This window comes from Cucurbita moschata, unplaced genomic scaffold (assembly GCF_002738365.1).
Source record: "Cucurbita moschata cultivar Rifu unplaced genomic scaffold, Cmos_1.0 Cmo_Scf00021, whole genome shotgun sequence".
NCBI classification, from domain to species: Eukaryota; Viridiplantae; Streptophyta; class Magnoliopsida; order Cucurbitales; family Cucurbitaceae; genus Cucurbita; species Cucurbita moschata.
This window is the reverse complement of record NW_019268537.1, coordinates 3102398-3117976: the sequence shown is the minus strand read 5'-3', so window position 1 is coordinate 3117976 and position 15579 is coordinate 3102398. Positions and strand designations below refer to the sequence as shown.

The window sequence follows — 15579 nt, the reverse complement described above, 5'->3', positions numbered from 1 at the left end:
CTCAAAGTGGACTTCCGAGAAGCCCAAAACAAAACAATTAGAGTTTATGCTCAAAGTGGACAATATCATACCAACGTAGAGAGTAGTGATCGTAACAATTTTCATCCATTTATTTAAAAATGATTTATTTTTAATTTTCTTCCAAAAACCGCTCGTTAAAATTTAAAACTAAAAGAAAAAGGTATCAATCTGAACCTGATCTTACAAACAAGATTTAAACTCTTGTCTTGTAAGTAGAGTTGAAATTTGAAACTGGTAAAAAAAAAAAAAAAAAAAACCCGTATCAATCTAAGCATAATCTTATAAACACGATTTAAAGCGTCATCTTGTACGTACATGATTCGGTCGCCGAACAAAAAGAATCTTTGATGTTACCATGTAAAACCTTTTGGGTTGTTTTGGATCCTTCCAAAAGGTAGCAAAAGGGCAGGTTTTGGGTCCCCAAACAGGCCGTGTTCAGATTAAGAAATAATAAGTAGCTTTAATTCCCAATTAACATAATTAATTAATTATGAGAGAATATATTCATACATAAAGGGCTGAGAATTTCAGTCTTAATTAATCTTTTTTGCACATAAAATAAATAAAAGTCTCTTATAGTTTTAATTAATTTAATATATGAAAATAAATAAATAAATACTTTACATAAATTAAAATTTTAATTTTATTAATAACAAGGTGTGAATTCTCTTTTTGACCCTTGGTTTGTGATGGAAACAAAGCCCTTGGCTGGGGTTTAAAGTGAATAAAAGAATATAATTTTGTTCTTCAGCATCAACATGTCTCAAACAAATTGTATCTTTTAGAAAAACTCAATCGAATTTTCTGTAAGCTTTTTATGAATTGGGCCCCACTCAATTATTAGATTCCACGTCAATGCCACAATATACAGTGAAAGTGATCTGTATGGTTCTCAAATTAATATATATATATATATATATATATGTGTGTGTGTATGATAGGGTCAACTTTTTCTTTACTTCACCTCTCGAATTGAACTTTATGAAATTTTGTCGGTTTGAATTCTGAAATTTGGTCGATTATAAGATTGAGTTCATTTTCACGTGTTGTTGGTCTTTTCAATACAAATGTATTACGGAGTTTGTAAATGATTTAGCATAGACATTAAAGGATTCATGCATTGATGGAACTTAGATGGATGGATGTTCAGGAGGTCTTGATAATATGAGCGAAATATAGGTCTAGATGGACATATCCGAAAAAGATATGATGGCTGATGGCATCTTGGATTTGGGATGGCATTAGGACATGAAGGTCATGTTGTTACGAACCAAGATGAGAATATGAGACGTGAGGTTGCACATGAGAGATAGATTCTCAAGTAGAGATAAGGTCAAGTAAGATGACTTGGCTTAGTTTAAAGGCAGGTTGATTAAGGTAACAAGCATGAGACAATTGAACATGCACACATAGGCGGTATGTGGGACCAAACAAGGTAGATTCTACATGAATTGTGTTCAGTTGACAAAGACAAACCTTGTGTCTAATGTCGAACGAAAGTGTAAAACCAAACAAAAAAAAAAATGTAAATGGGCTCCATCCAGCAAATTTCAATTGGATTAATTTATGAATATTGTCATTATTTTATTTTATATTTAATAAATATTAAATCGTGCAAGAAACCAATGGCCCAAACCAAAGAGAAAAGGAGGCCCACGATCTTTCAATTGGACGTGTGGTAAGTTGGGCCGGCCCATTGTTTGTAAAGAAACCGACCGAAAACAAGTTTTGTCGTCGTCGCTTCCGTTCCCGCGAATCAAACAGCCAAAACCCTAACAAGAAATCAGGGGAAAATTATGATTGCAAAGTTCGGTTCATTCTGGAGGGAAAAACAGAAAAGAGGAAGAAATCGAAACTAAAAACTCTCTCAAGGCATTTGCAGATTATTCATGGAAAGCGGCGGAAAAGGGAGAGAGGAAGAACAAGACGGCATTTCTGTACATTCTCCATGTAAAGCTCCACCGTCCTCCGCTTCCTCTCTTCCCAAGGTCTCTCATTCTCTCTCTTCTTCTTCTTCTTCTTCAGGCTTGTTTTATAACTGCAGGAATTTGAATTTTTCTATTGTTTTTGGTGTGTTGTGGCTAGGAGCAACCACAGATTGAATTGGAACTCAAACTCTTGCAAGCTCTTGAGATTTATCCGCTAGTCAAGCTACAAGGTAAGTTTAATTCAACAATATTCTTTCTAGTTTTTAATTGTAATACCAAGGCGTGAGTAGTTTATCAGTTTTCGAGTCTGTTCATCCTCAGTATCATCGATGCCGAATCCTGCATTTTTAATCAATAAGTGAGAATTGAACATGTTTCATATTTCTGCATTCAGTGATAATGATTGACTTCTTACTGTTACTATCATTTTGCGTGGTCTGATGAAAAGTGGTATGGAGGATTATAAATCAGGATTGAGGCAGCCATTCTTACGGTCGAGAAATGACTGTAAGAGAGTACTAAGCGAATTAAGTTTATCTTCCCACAATGCCATTCTGTTTTTCACTGGAGGCGTTTACCGATTACAAATACGGAGGAAATGTTGTGAATTAATTATATTACGATCAATAAAATCACATTATTTTATAACCACCACTCTCGAGAACATAAGATGTGAATTCTCGTCATTATAGGGAACTCATTCTTTGTCTTGCAAGGAAAGGAAATAAACTTTAATGTATTTGCTCATGATTTCAACTGATTGCATACTGCTTATTGGTCTTTTATTTCCCTTCTACAAACGAGCTTACTGTCAAAGAATTATCATCATTTTTCATATAGGCATACATCGCCACTTTGTCCTCTTCGGGTTGATGGAATTTCTGCGAAGAAGGTTTTCTCTGTCCCATGTACCACCTTCCTTGCGTTTTTTATTGAGCTTTGACCCTAAAATCTAGTGGCTTCTACAATTTCTTTTGCGTACTCAATTGGTTTACCTTCTTCTTGTCACAGCTTTGATCGTCCGTTCTCTTCTGATGAGGTTTTACAGTTGTTGGATCGGTTCTATAACCTGGAAATGCTGGTAAAAAGAATCACTACTGCTTTTCTTTTGTCCTTATTTTATTTTTGTCTGTGGGCTTCATTTTGCTTCAAAAGGAAGATAATCTAAATAGCGTAAATATTTTTTTTCATAGGAAGTAAATAGCATAAATATAGATAATCTTTAGTGTACTCGAACATGTCACAAATTCACCTTTCTTGTATTTATTATTTTGAAAGAAAAAGTTACTAACTCCTAATAATCATATTTATTCTGGTGGGCCATGAACTTGTGACAAGTTTGGGTACTTAATCAGCGGAGCTCTGAGTTTACACCTGACCTGATAGATCATATTCACGTTCTTTATAAAGAACATACCGTTTCTAGCTTGATTAGCAAATTTGTCTCGGTGTATTAAATTTTACGTTTTTGAAGAGTTAGAACCAAATAACGTGGGGGCGTTCCTTTACAGTCCAAAAGTCGTTTTTTTTCTTTTTGTCCTCTTATTAACTGATGGGATATATGTGCTAAGATTGCTTTCCTCTCCGCATCACACTATATTTCAGAAGCCAGACGATGAGGAAATGGAAATTCTGAATCAAGAGGAAGATTTTTGCTTACCTCAAACCTTCTTCGTCAAAGAAGAGTCTTAAGGCAAATTGTTCATATGGACTAGTACCTTAGCACTGCCTGGCATACGATAGTTTTTATTTTCTAGGGTCGTTCTGTTTTTATCTTGTAAATGTCAATATAGAATCTTTTGCTGGTTAGTATAATCAAAGTTTCCCTTTACGAGTATGAATTCTTTAGTGTCTATACATGAGACGATCATACTCAATTGAGCTATAAGCAACATTTGTATTTGTGCTGATGCTACATGAATCCCTCTCTGGCATTGGATAGATTTATCAATGCGTAACATCTATACTATCAATGCGTAACATCTATACTTCCATATTTCAAATTAATCTTTCCCTTATGGCCGGTAATGGCCGAGAAGGGACTCGAACCCCGAAAACCTCAAGAGATGAGAGTTGAATGGTGACAACCCCCCATCTCATGACTAGGTGCGAACTAGTAAGTAAGAGCATGATCAAACCTAGAGTCGCAGGAATTTGAATGAGAGGAGAATAATGCACCGAGTGTTGTAGGAAAATCATTGAACAAAATTGTTACAATTTTGTTGCCTCCTACCAATTGTGGTATATAGATATGCAAATATGCATGCTTCTCAAGGATGGTTTGGTTTGGTACACATAATTGAAATATTTATATCTTGTGCATTAGTCTACGCCTATAAATGCATAGAAAGGCGGTAGGCAAATTACCTGATATGATCCTATGTCTTCCCCTTTACTGAACATAAGTCTCATCTCCAATAGAAAAAGAGACTTTTTGAACAAACTTTGTGTTTAACAATCCTAACTTTCTTTAAGTTGTTCACATGTCACTCTCGGGGGTTTAGATTTGGTATATCCCTAGAAGGGCAGTAAACTCTTGTGACCCACCAACTTAGGAAGCATAAAGAATCTTTAACAACTATTATTATTCAAGAGGACGGTCGAGTGTCACCCATATTTTCTTGGGAAAGTATCTCAAAATTATTTTTGACTATAGAAAATAAAACTAATTCCTAATATTATCAATCAACTGAATAATCCAAAGGTGAGATACTTAAATGTCCTACTTCACATGTTTGAACTTCAAATATATTTAAAAAGGGGAAACAGACTGGTTCTCTCTCAATAATGGCCGATTGGATTATGGTCCTCTCTCAATAATAATGAATAAACAGGCTATTGCATTATTTCGAGCCGTAAGTTGATGTTTGTAAACATGCCATAGTACTGTTACTTCAATTAGAGCCCCATGTGCAATCAATTCCACGGCATAAAGAGATGTCGGGAAGACCAACCCATGAATGTCATAAAGATCTCATCAATTTTGCCCAAATTCAAACAAGGTAGTTTAGTTTACATTTAAATTCTCAAAAGGAAAGAGAGTAAAAGAAAATGAGCGACGACAGGGGGAATGAACTGACAATTCAATACTTTTAAAAGTTCAGCCTAATGCCGTGAAACAAGAATGGGGAAACAAAGATTCAATAAATGGATCTAATTGATCTTTCTGGTTTTTGGTTGGAACCAAAAAGTAGCTAATATCAGCACAAGCCACCATTGTACGGGTCCATACTCCATAGTGAGTAAAGGTGATGGATGTCCAATCCAGTCGTTGCGTGAGGGCTACTTCATTCTCCATTACTGCTGCTGCACATGGCAAAATTTAGATTTTAAGCGAGTATATATATACACTCGCTAAAAGCTCGTGGAGAAGATCACGCATGAAAGAAAGCTACCTCGGTGGCTGGTACTACGGGTTTGGAATCCTCACCTTTGACGTTTTCTTCACCTATATAAAAGCAGTCCAGAGTAAGTCCACGCGTTTATGGGCATAAAAATTAACATATTACATCAAAAGGGGAGAATAATTTCGGCATTTTAAGCTTAGAAATGACTGAAAGTCTGAATTCTTATTTTTCTTGGTTTTATTTTTTTGGGGTGGCTAGAGGAAACCTGATAATTGTCCATATAAAAAGATTATGATAAAGATTTGAAGAATTTATACATGAAATTGGCCCACAGATGGTCTAAATCCCTCTTGGTTTGGATATGGGTAAACAGAGTGCGGCAGTGAGGAGGTGCTCTTTGCGTCAAAAAAGTATTCCCTTTAGGTGTTTTATTATTTTATTATTTTATTATTATTATTATTTTTTTTTTACAAAACTACATCTATATCTAGCCTCAACTACAAAATACCTCCATCTTCTGGTAAATCAGATGTCCAGAGAGTAAGGTTGTCTCTCAGCAACTGCATTATGAGGGTACTATCCTTGTATGATTCCTCACTCAAAGTATCCAACTCTGCAATTGCCTCGTCAAAAGCTTGTTTAGCCAAGTGGCAAGCCCTAAATGAATTAGAACAAGTTAGTCAACTCTTGGTGTGGAATTAATTCCAGAAATAAACTACTTTTACCTTTCAGGGGAGTTCATAATCTCATAGTAGAAGACAGAAAAGTTGAGAGCAAGCCCAAGACGGATTGGGTGGGTTGACGGGAGTTCAGTATTTGCGGTGCTCGATGCAGTCTATCATGAATTCAGTGAAGGGAGCATGGAGTAAGATAGCTGACGAATAAAAATCAAATCATTCAGTTCTGGTAAAAGAAAGATTGAGAAATAAACATGCCTCGTATCCTTTCAATGACTGGTCAGCTGCCTCCTTCCTTTCTTGATCTGTTTTGAATTCAGCAAGATATCGGTAATAATCACCTTTCCTAGAATCATCCATACAAAATATATGATTAGAGATCCCATCCCAAATAACTTCCCGTGGTATTGTTAAACACGAAAAAATCAGTTGAAATGTTCAAGATTTTGACCATGCTTTAATCAATTTAGAACGAAAAATGACTCCCACAAAACTCACATCTTGTAATAAAAGACCGATGCTTCTGAAGAAGTTGAAGAAGGAATGAGATGGTTGTCAATAATAGTCAGAATATCGGTGCAGATCTTGGAAAGCTCCTCCTCCACCTTCTGACGGTAACCTTTAATAAGTTTAACATTATTCTCATTGCTTTTGGACTCCTCCTTCTGTTCAATTGAGGACATGATGCGCCAAGAAGCTCGCCGAGCACCTATAACATTTTTGTATCCAACAGAAAGCAAGTTTCTCTCTTCCATGGTTAGCTCAACATCTAGTTTAGCAACTTGTTTCATACACTCCACCATTTCTGTGACATCAAAATACAAAATATACAACAACTTTATTGCAAAATATATCTACAACAATTGATAAAAACATAAACAGATTCCTTCATCAGATGAAATGATGAAGACGACTTATATTGCGTTTGAATAACAAGATGACCTTAAAATGTGATCTAAAATGTTTACAACCTGGAGGATATGAAATAAAATACGATCTGGACCATGTCCAAACTAAAAACAACCGATGAACGGGAAAATAACAGTTAACAACGATCCAACTATTCACAACAACTCTTCCCAAGCTCATCAACGCCATCCGTCAACTCGATTCAGATATATGATGGAAACAAACAACAATTCAATTCCAATAATTCTAACTCCTTGTTCTCCTATTATCAATAACACGAATTCCAATCTCTACTGCATCATTATACAAATTTCTAAACGACAGATTAAATCACAAGTGCATCTAATCTAACGCAGTAAGAAGCAATACATTCTAATCGCACAACGAAATAACGCCATTTTCACACAAATATAACGGCAGTTCCAAGAAAGCAACAAAAATACTAAAAAATCGGCATACTCAACAACATTTCCAACGCACATTGCACAAAGATGAGATCGAAACCGAGATGCTGGATATTAAAACAAAGAAGCCGTACGTACCGTCGTAGCGTTCAGCCTGTTCAGAAAGCTTGGCCATGTAGACCTGCGTTTCTCTTTCCTTCTCGGCGGACGACATCGTAGGAATCACCGTAGCGAAGAGAAAGAGAGAAAGGGAAATTGAACGGAGAAATGTGAAAGGCAAGCGGGGGAAGAAGAAAGCGAGTTGGGTGAGAAAGGAAGAGAGATTTGTTGAAATTTACGTGTATAAAAATAGGAGGAGAGGAGGAGAAGTTGACGCCAGGGGTAAGCCTGAGATTTGATCTGGACCGTTCGTTAAGGGGTATAGTGGGAATTTGGGAGGTGAAAAGCGCGCAAATCGTACTGGGCTGTTGTGGGGGATTGTACGACGTCGTATTGCTTCCGGTTTGCGTATTAGTTGGATTTGTTCAAAACGTGCGATCCGAAGGGTTGGACGGTCTCTCTCGTCTCTTTCGTGGCAGGATATGTGATATATCTACTTTCGGTGATGCCATTTTTATTATTTATTTATTTATTTATAATTTCATTATTATTATTATTATTATTATTTTCTAGTTAATACTTAATTTGACTATAGATAATAAAGATTTGAAAATGAATATTTTCTTTTATTTAATTTAAATATAAAAATTCCACCGTCAATCCAAGAACATTTGGTGAGTAATTTCATTTTTCTCGTAAACTTTCGTCAGTAAATTAGTTTTTACTTTTTCCCTTTCTCTCTCTTATTTTTACTATTAAGGTTTTTTCTTGAAGTTATTTCTCTAATCTTGTTGTAAAACCAATTATTTTAATGAGTGTATTAAATATTTGATTATTAATTATTTAGTTAAAATAAAATATTTGTATTACATAGCATATATAAGTAGTCTATACTCTTGTAAAACAAATTATTTTAGTGTTTGATGTAATTTTATTTTAATTAGTTATTACTTTTAAACATGATTATTGATTGACTTTTGATTCTTATCAAAATCTTCACGCCCTAGTTAGGTTGGGCGGGATTCGACCACAAATGCTATGCTCACGCACAAGACTACTCCTCCTGAAAGTTTCGCTGCTACTAGACTGGTCTGTCTCGCATGTCCATGAAATCCATCAATTCCTCGGTACTAGCAATCATCTTATTCAAAACATCTAGTTACATGCAAATATTTATTCATAGTATAAGATTTGATATTTTCATTCAACTTAGGAGAGGGGGAAAGCAAGAATATATTTCAGGTTCAATACAAACAAAATGGTCTGAGTATGAAAATAATGAAGATATTTCAGAGTAGAAAGGAAGAAGAGAAGGAGAGGGGATAAATGAATTTCTAAGAATAGATTGGCAAAAATGAATTGAAGAGCAGCTACTTCTGCGAAAAATCTCAAAATCTAAACATTCCACAAGCCTCAATTAGATCGTTTCATCAATCAATATGGCGGCTCTTCCATCAATCAATATGATTATATGAACTCTCTATTACCCTGTCATAACAACAACAAGAGAATCAGATCGTTTCTTTTCTCATCTCGTTTGAGAAAGATTTGGAGTCAATCTTAGAATTTAATCAGTAAAAACAGCATTGCTGAATCAGATTCATACAGATATAGATATGTTATTACTTGAAGCTGAAGAACACAGATAGATTTGGAGATATGTTATTACTTGAAGTTCATGGGAGGAAGAAACTGAAGAACACACAGTGAAGAAGGGACAGCACCATATTCTTTTGCTTAAAGTTGGTTTCCAGTGCTAAACTATATATCAAAAGAAATCTACCTTAACCCTTTAGTGGGCCTCCTTTTTGTAACCCTTTAGTGTTTGTGTTTTAGTCATTTATGTCTTGGGGTTTGGAGTCTTACTAAGATGCTAAAACAACACTATTTAGAACAAAAACTACAGATGATCTTGTGGAAAACATTTCAGTGTGCAAAGAGGAATTACCATAGCAAAACAACTGTACACGTGGCGGTTGTGAGAGATTCCCCACAATTACAAATCAATCACTTTTTCACGAATGGTTTTTGGCAAACAAGGAGCCTCTGGTCACTGCCGCTATGAAAGTCAATCACCCTTGCCTCCCAACGAATCTGTGTAGCAAGCATTCGCACCTTCTCTATTGCTCCCACTTTGTCATTCAGGATAACCCATCCCTGAAAACCAACAATCAAAATTATCGATATTATTAAACAGGGAGAAAAACAAGCCCTGAATTCATTTTTATGGACTGGACTAGTACCTCAGGCCGCAGTATACGATCCATTTCCACTAATAATTCAATCATGCTGCACCTACTTGAAAGTAGCTGTGAGAGGAGCCCGTTTGCATGGAGCAGATCATATGTTCGTGGATAAGTGGGGAAAGGTTGGCACCTACAACAAAAAGACGGAAATTAAGTCTTGTTCTAAAATGCCCGTGCATTTGGGGGGTGGGGAAGAACCAGATTGAAACAGAGTGGAAAACGATTACATCACGTGTCATTGAAAATTCAAAAAAAAAAAAAAAAAAAAAATCAAGAATCAACGGTAACCTTCCATTACAGAAAGCTACAAGCACACGTGTAATCATCAGTAAAAAGTTGAATATTTGTTTTTAAAAGGTTAGCGTAATAACTCCAAGCCCACCGCTAGTAGATATTGTCATCTTTGCACTTTCCCTTTCGGGTTTCCTCTCTCAAGGTTTTTAAAACGTGTCAGCTAGTGAGATGTTTCCACACCCTCATAAATAATGTTCGTTCTCCTCTCCAATCAAGGTGGGATCTCACAGTTAGTGTAGTGTGAATCAGTGCCAGTTCCAACTCAACACAAACCAATTGGACCAAGATGCACGTAGCCTGATCTCTCACAAAGAGAAGTTCTTTATGAAGATGGGAGGAAAGAACTGCATACCAATCGTGCAGAACACCAGCAAAACCTTGATCAAGTATGAGCGGAAGTGTATTGGGAGACTCAACAGGCACAACATTCATAACCCAAACTGTTTTCTTCTGCTCCACAAACGCAGCATTTAAACCGCCATAGTGGGCATTCATGTCCATCACATTGCGTATCATGTTAAATGGAGGTAATGGATCTTCATCACCAGGCCTCTTTGGATGGTCAGAGAAAATTAAGGGCGTAAGTAAGGACCAATAGTTTTTCAAATGGGATCGCCAAATTTGTAGGTCATCAGAGTAGTCTTCTGATAGAACACCTGCAGAAATAGACAAAGGAAAATAATCAATAGCCGCACAAATACCATGCTAAGTTTCAGTAAACATTGTGCAGACCAATATAACCCATCATAACACTAAAAAAACGAACTAAACTACAAATTCACATGAAAAAACAAAATAGAACCATTAAGGAAGAATACTTTCCATGAACTTCAAGTTCAGCTGAACTCAAATGGGAACCAGAAGACCTGTTCTGGATTGGAACCCACCGCTTGCTGGTAGTACTACTGATGCATGGTACGAGAGGTTGATAATATGATGGAGTATCATACCCTTCTTTACAAAGTGGTATAACTTTCTGCTTGCTAGAAGAAGAAAGAAGTTGAAGTGCATTACTAACTTTTGATACAACAATTAGCAACGACAGTGAACTACGTGCAATCAAACAAATGGTACATTGTAACATGGAGTATAGAAGGCTCAAAAAAACAACACAAGAAAATGAACTCAAAGGTTAATTAGGAGGTCAGTAAGCATTCGGCTCACCGAGATAAATAGCAATGAGGATCTGTAGTTTTCTGCCAAATATAAGTTTCATATTGCTGAGCCAAAAGACTCCAACATAATCTTCGGGTCGTTTCTTCCAGTGGTGTCAAAATGTTTATCTTCTTGGAAGACATTGAACCTCCAACTGTCTTGTCTTTGGGAGACGTTAAAACAAAATAACCTCCAGGTCTTAGCAACCGGTCGGCTTCAATAAGGAATATCCCACCTGCCCATTATAAATATCAAGTCAATAAAACTACACTGATGCTGAGAAAATCTCATGAAGGTTCATGAACATAATATGCATATGCATATAGTTTTTTGTGGTTTGTAAGTGCACCATATTGCTTTGGCATATCTGTAGATAGCAGTGCTCATCCTATTTCTTTCTTAATCTTGAAGACTCATAGCAAGTGTCTCGTCCTCAAGCAAATGCATCTAGGCTTTTATGAAGTAACCGTCAAACAAGTTAAGCTACATCTAAATTTATTCTCAAGTTACCTTTATCATTCCAAGAGACATCACACTGTGCACAGTGAACCATGTCAAATGACAAGGATGGATATGGAAGCTGTTTTGTAATAAAGTTTCCAAGCATCGCTGGAAGGCCCCTCTCGAGAGCCATTTGAACTTGGCTGCCAGTCGCCTCATAGGTTGTAATGCACATAGCCATTACATTCACTGATATTAAATGAGCACCAAAGCTTCCAAACCCACAACCAATATCAAGTATCGAGCGTACCTATAATTGACATATCAAATCCTTGATTCTTAGATAGCTTTACTGCACTGAATTGCAAAAAGAAAATAATAATAATAATTGGAAGGACAGAAACATGGGTCACTATTATTACTTAATATGATATTTATCCTTTGGGTAATTTTAAAGAAGAACATTCAACTAGATTAACTTGTGGTTGGCATTAAATATACAAAACTCCTATAACAAACGAAGACAAACAGCCTATATTTCTTTGATGTGATTAAGGCTTACACCAGCTTGAAGAAATTCAGAGTCACTGCCTAAGCCAATCATCTCTGCAATTTGAAAAGAATACTCTTTGACTCCATCTCCATCCTCTGAGTGGAAAGCTATTTGGTTCTCTTCTAATAACATCAACCTTGTTTAGAAAAAGTAAGATGGTTATTTATATTAACATCAATGAAAATGACTACAAAAAAGAAACTTTTTTGGTTCTAAATACTCAATCCTTAGGGGGAAAATCTAAGTGCAATTCATGCTCGTCCAGTGGAGGTTAAGTACCTTTTGGTAGGGCTTCCAGACGACAGAAGTTGGTCTCTTGTTACCTTCACATTTCCACTCCATATTATATCCCTACCGACAGGCCAGCTTAGAGGGATCTTGTAGTCTTTAGGAGGACGAACCAGGCACCGTTCTGCTGTTCTCGACACTTCACAGTGCCTATCAAACTCCTCCCCTTCTTTGTATCCAGCTAATAAGTTTGCTGTGACATTGTAACATGGCACATGGTTTTCTCTATCTTTTCCACACAGCCCAAACTCTTTCAGTCGTGCAGTGGCTAATGAAAGATACTTCAAGTCAAACAAATCAATTGTGGCCTTTTCTTTTTGCCTTCTATAACTAGTATAAATGTCATACACTGGTGTGGTAGTAACTGAGTCAAAGACATTGGAAGTAGAAGTTCCTAGCACTGCAATTAATGCAAGCACGCTGATGAGGCACAAAATTAACCAATTGAATGGTGGTTTAGAGCCCAAGATTTCAGATATTTTATTGACCCAGGAGCTTCTCATGTCCAATATTTCTCAAGTCCCCTCAATAATCCAGCTCAGAACCACTCTAAATGGGGAGCGCCTTTGGTTTAAATCTCGAAGCAGAGCATAAAGCATAACCTACTACGTTGCGTATTCTTCTATATAGATTGGTATGAATACGAGCAATCAAAACAATCATTGAAGTCCTACTTATGCTTCCAATTATAAACGAATATGTCACATAACGTACTGCCAGATTAGAATGTTAGAAGAAGAAACACAAGTTAGTGGTACAGAAGCCGATCAAAATGGGAATTTCAGATCGAAGGCACCGTATTTGGATGCGCAATCACGGATCAGAAGCCAAGAACTGATTGTGAGCAATGTCGAACCCCAATTGCGGAAAAGTTCTTCTACCCGAACTTAAATGCGACCAATCCAGCTCGATCAATGGTTAGAAATTCAGTTTCCAAAGAGCCACTAGCGGGATCAATCTGCAAACACGAGTCAAAGATCCATCACATCAAACAAGCATCAAAAAATGAATCTCACAACAAATCCACACACAAATATTCGAGATTATCATCATCCATTTCCTGAAATTCCCAGCAACAAGAACCAAAATGAAGGAAAGCAAGACACACAACTTTCCATTAATAAATCAAAGAGCCAAACTCAGATCCCGAAATGGAAACAAAACCAACATAGATCCAAATATAAAAAGCAAAAGCACACACCACATGAATCAACAGCAAGCCATAGTAATTAAAAATTACATAAGAATCAAGTAAATAACAGAAATTACACACCAAAAACACATTCCAGCAACAGGAATTAGGGTTTTGGTGCATTAAACTCCGTGTTGGGTAGATGAAGAGAAGATTCAGACTCGCAAAGTAGGAGAAAGAGACGATCTCAACAAATCAGAATGGAATTTCTAGTTTATGGGTACCCGTTAAACTGGAGCATGTGTATTTATGGCATTATATGCCCCCCTTTCCATTTTTCGCTTTATATATTTTTCTGAACCAATAATTGTTTGGCCCAATCGAGACCTTTAAAATATTTTAACAAAAAGAAAAAAAAAAAAAAAGGAAAAAGCGACGGCTGAGATGTGATTTTGAAACCTCCACATTAATTAAATCTTAATCAATGCTTTGTCGCAAATCAAATACATAATCTTTTAAATAGGCCACTAATTAATTAACTACAAAAAAAAAAAAAAAATGCTCAATTAATTTATTGAAATAAAGTTTTATGCATTATTATCCAAAAATAAAAACAATAATAATAATAATAATAATAACGGCGTCATTAAATATGTATATTAATCAGATACGCCAACTTTGGATGCCAGATGTACAGAGAATAAGAGGTAACTTTTGTCCCAGATAATAAAATATTGTGATTATTTTATTGCATTTTATTCTTCAAAAAATTATATATTTTAGTGCCCTAATAATTAAATCCATTCAAACTACAAATTAAATTCTTTTTTTAGCCTTTCATTTGATTATATATATATATCGAATAAATTTCCTGATATTGGGTTAGGTGTAACGACCCGATTTTTTAGGGACTCGAGCCACGGACGGTTACCAGTGATGTGTTATGTCTATACTTCGTTGTTAAGTCTTATTGATACTCAGTAAGAAATTTGTTGGTAGTTTATACTTCGTTGTTAAGTCTTATTGATCTTGTTCATCATTCTGTGTCTTATTCTCTTTTGAGAATTTGTTTCCCTCGCATAGGCTTTCCCTGGGCCACACCCTATATTTTCTCATTCTACTCTCTCTTGGTTCTCGGTCCTATCTGGACCTCCAGCTCTCGAAATATTCTTAAGTTCTAGAGGAACTCTTAGATTTTTTTGAAATGTATGAGTGAGAACAAAATCTACTGGAAATACTAATGTTGATCGGTGGAGATACACTTCATTCTTAAGAAGCAAAACATAGTTAACATGACCATGTCGTAGGGAAATGTTGGAGCTATTATGTGGCGAATTCGGAATCTAAATTTTAGGTTCGCGCCGTTACAACTCCCATTTTTTTATATTATTAATTATGAAATTAAATTTTAAAAATATAATTAAAGTTGAAAAAGGAATTCAAAATATAACAACTATTAAAAAAATGTAATTTCCCTCCCAAAATAATTTTATATTGTTTAATTGTCCCTGTTTTATTATTTTTACTTTATGGTGAAATTTTACCATTTTATGAATTAAAAAATAAAATAAAATAAAATAATGGTTAAAACTTGGAAGACAAAGATAGTGGTAAATGGCGTATAGACAAAGCAAAAACATGAATCAATTTTGATAACCGAGTCCAGATCTGTAATTAACTTTATTTTAAACTATACCAATTAAATTAATAATATAGTTAGTAATTATAATGAAATTTTATTTTATCATCTAAAAAATATTCATTTATTGATATAAATTAGGAAGGTTCGAGATCGTGACAGATCCTAATGGCAATGGAGTAATAAAAATATTATCCGTCCTTGCTTTTACTCCATTCTTTGTTTCGTCTCATTTACCTCACCTCGTTTCATATATTATTATCATAATTATTATACATAATATATAAGTTTCAAATTTTATTTTTAAACACATCGATAGTTTAATTATTTTGTTTATACTAAGAGGTTTAATTTTTTTAATATTATTTTTATAAATGAACGATCTACATGTGAATAATAGCATTGGTTTATTTTAAATGATACTAATAATTAATTTTTATAACACA

At 35.4% G+C, this 15579-nt stretch overlaps 3 protein-coding genes across 4 annotated transcripts; 1 reads left to right on the top strand and 2 right to left on the bottom strand.

The window, feature by feature from the left end:
* The first annotated feature begins 1776 nt into the window (after nt 1-1776).
* On the top strand, nt 1777-3909 carry LOC111458204. The gene is made up of 5 exons (XM_023100714.1): nt 1777-2009; nt 2107-2179; nt 2790-2841; nt 2961-3030; nt 3555-3909. The coding sequence occupies exons 1-5, from the start codon at nt 1911-1913 to the stop codon at nt 3639-3641; spliced, it is 381 nt and encodes a 126-aa protein (XP_022956482.1). The 5' UTR covers nt 1777-1910; the 3' UTR covers nt 3642-3909.
* Nucleotides 3910-4879: 970 nt separating this feature from the next.
* Nucleotides 4880-7604, bottom strand: LOC111458169 (14-3-3-like protein GF14 iota). Of its 2 annotated transcripts, none has more exons than XM_023100663.1 (7): nt 7425-7604; nt 6472-6778; nt 6232-6319; nt 6022-6131; nt 5805-5953; nt 5345-5397; nt 4880-5255 (listed from the first exon to the last, which is right to left on the bottom strand). In XM_023100663.1, the coding sequence occupies exons 1-7, from the start codon at nt 7498-7500 to the stop codon at nt 5247-5249; spliced, it is 792 nt and encodes a 263-aa protein (XP_022956431.1). In that variant the 5' UTR covers nt 7501-7604; the 3' UTR covers nt 4880-5246. The 2 variants fall into 2 exon arrangements, with proteins under 2 accessions (XP_022956431.1, XP_022956432.1); XM_023100664.1 differs by having other exon boundaries at nt 4880-5252.
* Nucleotides 7605-9340: 1736 nt separating this feature from the next.
* On the bottom strand, nt 9341-13791 carry LOC111458753 (probable methyltransferase PMT5). The gene is made up of 9 exons (XM_023101551.1): nt 13636-13791; nt 12354-13320; nt 12084-12210; nt 11591-11831; nt 11090-11315; nt 10748-10908; nt 10278-10581; nt 9629-9761; nt 9341-9542 (listed from the first exon to the last, which is right to left on the bottom strand). Exons 2-9 carry the CDS (start codon nt 12863-12865, stop codon nt 9393-9395), a joined length of 1854 nt encoding a protein of 617 aa, XP_022957319.1. The 5' UTR covers nt 12866-13320; nt 13636-13791; the 3' UTR covers nt 9341-9392.
* Between the last annotated feature and the right edge of the window lie 1788 nt (nt 13792-15579).

Excerpts from the sequence above, each read along its gene's own strand:
- LOC111458753 (XM_023101551.1), bottom strand. The coding sequence starts at position 12,865 with ATGAGAAGCTCCTGGGTCAATAAAATATCTGAAATCTTGGGCTCTAAA. Across the intron at positions 12,211-12,353 it reads TCTGGAAGCCCTACCAAAAG|GTTGATGTTATTAGAAGAGA; the intron begins GTACTTAACCTC and ends TTTCTAAACAAG. Across the intron at positions 10,582-10,747 it reads AGCTGAACTTGAAGTTCATG|GTGTTCTATCAGAAGACTAC; the intron begins GAAAGTATTCTT and ends CTATTTCTGCAG.
- LOC111458204 (XM_023100714.1), top strand. The coding sequence starts at position 1,911 with ATGGAAAGCGGCGGAAAAGGGAGAGAGGAAGAACAAGACGGCATTTCT. Across the intron at positions 2,010-2,106 it reads CCGCTTCCTCTCTTCCCAAG|GAGCAACCACAGATTGAATT; the intron begins GTCTCTCATTCT and ends TGTTGTGGCTAG. Across the intron at positions 2,842-2,960 it reads ATGGAATTTCTGCGAAGAAG|CTTTGATCGTCCGTTCTCTT; the intron begins GTTTTCTCTGTC and ends TTCTTGTCACAG.
- LOC111458169 (XM_023100663.1), bottom strand. The coding sequence starts at position 7,500 with ATGTCGTCCGCCGAGAAGGAAAGAGAAACGCAGGTCTACATGGCCAAG. Across the intron at positions 6,779-7,424 it reads ACAGGCTGAACGCTACGACG|AAATGGTGGAGTGTATGAAA; the intron begins GTACGTACGGCT and ends TTGATGTCACAG. Across the intron at positions 6,132-6,231 it reads AGTCATTGAAAGGATACGAG|ACTGCATCGAGCACCGCAAA; the intron begins GCATGTTTATTT and ends AATTCATGATAG.